The 5,000-nt window shown below is 38.1% G+C and overlaps 1 protein-coding gene across 6 annotated transcripts in view; it reads right to left on the minus strand.

Annotated features, from left to right (window-relative positions):
* Positions 1-5,000, minus strand: part of LOC106869674 (uncharacterized) — a 103,421-nt gene that overhangs the window by 35,981 nt on the left and 62,440 nt on the right. For all 6 annotated transcript variants that reach the window (XR_001409429.3, XR_016242029.1, XR_016242030.1 and 3 more), the window contains exon 2: positions 630-805. Coding sequence is in view for 3 of the 6 variants with exons in the window: in XM_014915492.3 (XP_014770978.2) it covers positions 630-805 (176 nt within the window). In the remaining 3 variants the exon portion in view is untranslated. The remainder of the gene's footprint in view (positions 1-629; positions 806-5,000) is intronic.

The raw sequence follows: 5,000 nt of genomic DNA on the forward strand, positions 1-5,000 counted from the left end.
AAGCCCTGTTGGGGCAAGTGAAATCTAAATCGTAATTGAACCATATTCGATGACTGGCACCTGTGCCAGTGGAGCACTAACAGCACTGTCCGAGCGTGATCATTGCCAGAGCAGCTATCTGGCTTCCGTGCTAGTGGCACGTAAACAGCACCATTTGAGCGTGATTGTTACCAGCGTCGCCTTACTGCCACTTGTGCCGGTGACATGTTAGAAAATCATTCGAGCGAGGTTGGGATAGGTTTTATGGCTGGATGTCATTCCTACTACCAACTAATTTACAGATCAGACTGGGTACATTTTACAAGGTACCAACATTGGTGAGGTCTGTTTTGGCATGGCTTTTACAGCTGAATTCCCTTCCAAATGCCAACCATTTTACAGAGTGAACTGGATACTTTTTACATGGCACCAGCACCAGCAAGGTCACCAAGAAATTTTTAAGACAAACACACACACACACAAGAATAAAAAAAAGAATGAAAACAACATAGAGAATGAAACAAAAACTGGCAGCACACCAAACTTTGAAAACATGGACCATGAATGAGCTGGTAGAAGAATTAAAATGTTGAGAACAATTCAACTTTCTGAAATGACGCATCTTATAAAGCTAAAATTTATATACTGACCTGTACTGATCGTGCACTACGTCCCCTTCGAAGTTCAATGTGGGATTCTGAATCTGGTGTCTGCATGGTTTGTTCTTTGTTTGTTGTGTCAGAATCACTTATGTTGTCTTTGGTCTTAGAGCTTTCATGGCTTTTGGTTTTTGCAGGTGACCAAATAGGTTTTCTTTGTTGAGAATCTGTAAAAAAACAGCAACAAAAACACAATGGAAGATTAATGATTAATTAAATAGAAATAATTCTTTCTAATTTTGGCACCAGGCCAACAATTTCAAGGGAAGGGTGAAAGTTGATCACACCAACTTTATTTAACACCCCACTGAAAAGATAAGAGGCAAAGCTAACCCCAGAGGAATTTTATCTTAGAACCTAATGAGTTGGAAGAAATGCCATTAAGCATTTTGTCTGATGTGTTAATGATTCTGCCAAGTAAGGCTAATATTTCTTCAGTTATCATAGAGAGTCTTACAATACTGAATATAAATATCCAGTTTCATAACATGCCACTCTGCTTATCATTTTAAACAGATAAATACAATATTATGATTTACATTTAAAAAATAATCCAATGAGACAGACAGACAAGCTGTATTCATAAGCAGGTTTTGATTGGAATACACATAAAGTTGTGAATCTCGCCAAAAAAGAAGTGACCCATTTCAAAATATATGATAGTAAAATAAAGCATAACCTTCTGATTTGCAAAGTAGCTTACTGGATTCTGTGAGACAGAGAGGGAGAGAGGCGAGAGAGAGAAAAAAGAGGGGGAAGAGGAAAGCATTGCTCCTACATTATGTAAACAGCAAAATTGTCGACAAACTTGTAAAATATTATTTTAGAATGCTCCATGACCTTCGTATTTGATTTTATTGTATTTACAATCATAGGCACAGGTTTAGCTGTGTGGTTGAGACGTGTTGTCTCTCGACTACATGGTTTTGGTTCAGCCATATTGTGTGACACATTGGGCAAGTGTCTTCTGCTTGAAGCTTTGGGCTGACCAATGCCTTGTGAGTGAATTTGGTAGATGGAAACTGGATGGGACCTGTTGTGTGTACCGTAAATCCTCGAGTATAGTCCGCCCTTGAGTATAATACGCAGGGGATTTTTAGGGGGCTGTACCTCAGAAAAACCTAAACCTTGTGTATAATACGCACCCCTTCTCTAACTTTAGTCAAGGAGGTCTATATAATGTCCTTGGTTTGTAAACATACATATACGGTAACGTCCTTTATTATTATTGTATATATAACATAATGCAAACGTGTAGCTTTTTTTGTGCACTTTGTTTGCAGAAAATAAAGAAATAACAATAATAACATCAGTGAAAAATAAATATAGCTTTAGGTATTAGTTTAAGGTATTTTCGCACCCGACATCACAAAATGCGTCTGAATAAACATTGCCGGACAGCAAATAGAGACTCGGACATTGCTTAGAAAATATTTTTCATTTTTAACCTCGTATATAGTATGCACTAGGGATTTTGACCTTTAGATTTTGGGAAAAAAATGCGGATTATACTCAAGGATTTACAGTATGTGTGTGAAAGTGTGTATGTTTACATTGAACATTTTGTATGAAAAAGCACTGAGATACAAACAGTAGTGTTTTTAGACATTTCTTGTTGACAAATTGTCTGCCAGACTTGTGCTTTTGAAAGCAAGTAGAATGAAAAATTATTCACTTGGAAAAATCTGATAAAGGTTAGCAACAGGAAGGATATTTGGCTGTAAAACAATGCTTCAGTAATTTGTATTTGTCAAGTCCAGTGGTTCTCAACCAGGGTCCATATAAGATTTTGCTGTTAAAATTCATGCGCAATAAATTGGTCATACTTTTACAATACACAAAATATTCTAACAATTATTTTTATAATTCCAAATAATATCTAATCATAATAAATACAATAGGATTTTTTAAAACACTGAATGGCTATGAGGGTCCAGTAGAGTAGAATAGGAATCAAAGGGGTCCATAAGCAGAAAGTGGTTGAGAACCACTGGTCAAACCCATGTTAACGAGGGAATATGGACATGAAACAAAAATGAAAATATACATATGCACCTGCACAGAAAATCAAAGACATCAGGGAACTTTTGTATGAACACTTGACCAGCAAGAAATAAGTCAAGGCTTCTCTAATCACACCCTATTGTCTTAAAAAAGGAAACACACACTGGATAATATAGTTTTAGATTTGCAAAAACAGAGTCAAAGTACGTCAACATCAGCAATACCAAAATCAAATCAAATGGAAATAGGAGTTGTGAGCCCCGTGCCCGTAGCATGTAAAAAGCACCATCCGAACGTGGTCGATGCCAGTGCTGCTTTGACTGACTTCTGTGCTGGTGGCATGAAAAAAACACCATCTGATTGTGGTCAATGCCAGCTCCTCTGGCCCCTGTGCTGGTGGCACGTAAAAAGCACCCACTATACTCTCGGAGTGGTTGGCGTTAGGAAGGGCATCCAGCTGTAGAAACACTGCCAGATCAGATTGGGGCCTGGTGCAGCCTTCTGGCTTCCCAGACCCCAGTTGAACTGTCCAACTCATGCCAGAATGGAAAACGGATGTTAAACGATGATGATGAAAGAATGATTGTGGGTGAAATACTTTTGATCATAGCTCTATTCAGGACAGACCAGGGCCTAAACAACAACAACAACAACCATATGTCAAGGTCACTTGACTGAATAAAGCAGTGCAATTTTCAATTACAGCTAGTTCTAGTGCATAAAAACCCAGTCCAACTACTTCGAATACCTAAGTAGATAAGCAACAGGCCAGTAAACTGCAACAGTATTGACTCCCAAATTACTACTTCCACAACAAAGGAGAAGAAAAAAAAAAAAAAATCCATGCAACATCAATCTATTGTACTGAATTGCTAAGCTTATAGAAACTCTCCCACAAAAACATCAAACCCCTTTTGTCTGAATTGAATAAAATCATTAGTGAAAAACACAAAACATCAATCTGGGATAGGAATATGTCTAGTACAGGACTTGTGCTAAACTAATCCTTTAGTGAATCATTGAAACGTAAGTAACCATCCATAAAGTTGGTATGTGTCTATTCTGGTTCTAAAACATTTATTGCACAACATAACTTCTACCTCTGCACCATCCATTATAGTTATCTGTTTTAGACATACATCTAATGCAGATAACCAGAATGCTGTATTTTACAGCATATATGTCAAAGTAGTGCACAGCATAAACTCGTAGTGTACACATTCAAACATGGTCACTATCGTTCCAAATCCTTGTTGCATTTCACATGGAAATTTTGGTCTTCCAAAATAGTTTAAGTGTATAGGTTGACCTACTTTCTTTTTTGCTTGTAAATTATTGTCTGAATAATTGAACCTGTATGCTGAAAATATGGCAACTGAACTCGGTTTTGTAAACCAATAAAAAGGTATGTCTGTTGTACAGGGCTGTCATTGTATATGATAATGAATTATGTACCACCTGATGTACTTCGAAGGGCATCATACAGAAATTGTACCTAAAACTCCTTGTTTGTATTTTTTTTCTTTTTGCCAAGCATATTGGGGCATTGCTTTGAAAGGTTTAGCTGAACACAATGACCCCAGTATTTATTTCAAAGTTTGGTACTTATTCTATCAGTCTCTTTTGGCAGCCCACTAAGTTCTCAGGATGTAAACAAACCAACAGCGGTTGTCAAGCTGTGGTGGGGGGACAATCAGAAATGTGCGCACATACATACACATTACACATGCACACACACTTATATACAAATATACACATACACACACACCACGTGCAAGCGCATAACAGGCTTCCACACAAATTCTGTCTATCAAACACATTCACTGGTCGACCTGGGCCTACAGTGAAGACAGGTATCCAAGGTGCCATGTAGTGGGACTGAAACCAAACCCACATGATTACAAATCAAGCTCCTCAACCACACAGCCATGTCTGTCTTTAGAGACAAGCATTACACCTACACTTAATACCTACAAATCACTCTGATCGCTGATTAACATCGGATGTCTTATTCCCAGATGTGTACACAGTACCACAGCAGATTCAAATCAGGACCCTTTGTTTCTAAAGGGTTAATAACGTTATCTCGTAGACCATGCATCATACATACATGCAACAGTAACCTCAAAGAAAGACCACAATTGGAGATGAAACATAAACAGACATAAGCGTAGGAGTGGCTGTGTAAGTAATTTGCTTACCAACCACATGGCTCCGGGTTCAGTCCCACTGTGTGGCACCTTGGGCAAGTGTCTTCTACTATAGCCTCAAGCCGACCAAAGCCTTGTGAGTGGATTTGGTAGACGGAAACTGAAAGAAGCCCGTCGTATATATATATATATATATGTGTGTGTGTCT

This window comes from Octopus bimaculoides, chromosome 5 (assembly GCF_046866305.1).
Source record: "Octopus bimaculoides isolate indiv1 chromosome 5, ASM4686630v1, whole genome shotgun sequence".
Classification (NCBI taxonomy): domain Eukaryota; kingdom Metazoa; phylum Mollusca; class Cephalopoda; order Octopoda; family Octopodidae; genus Octopus; species Octopus bimaculoides.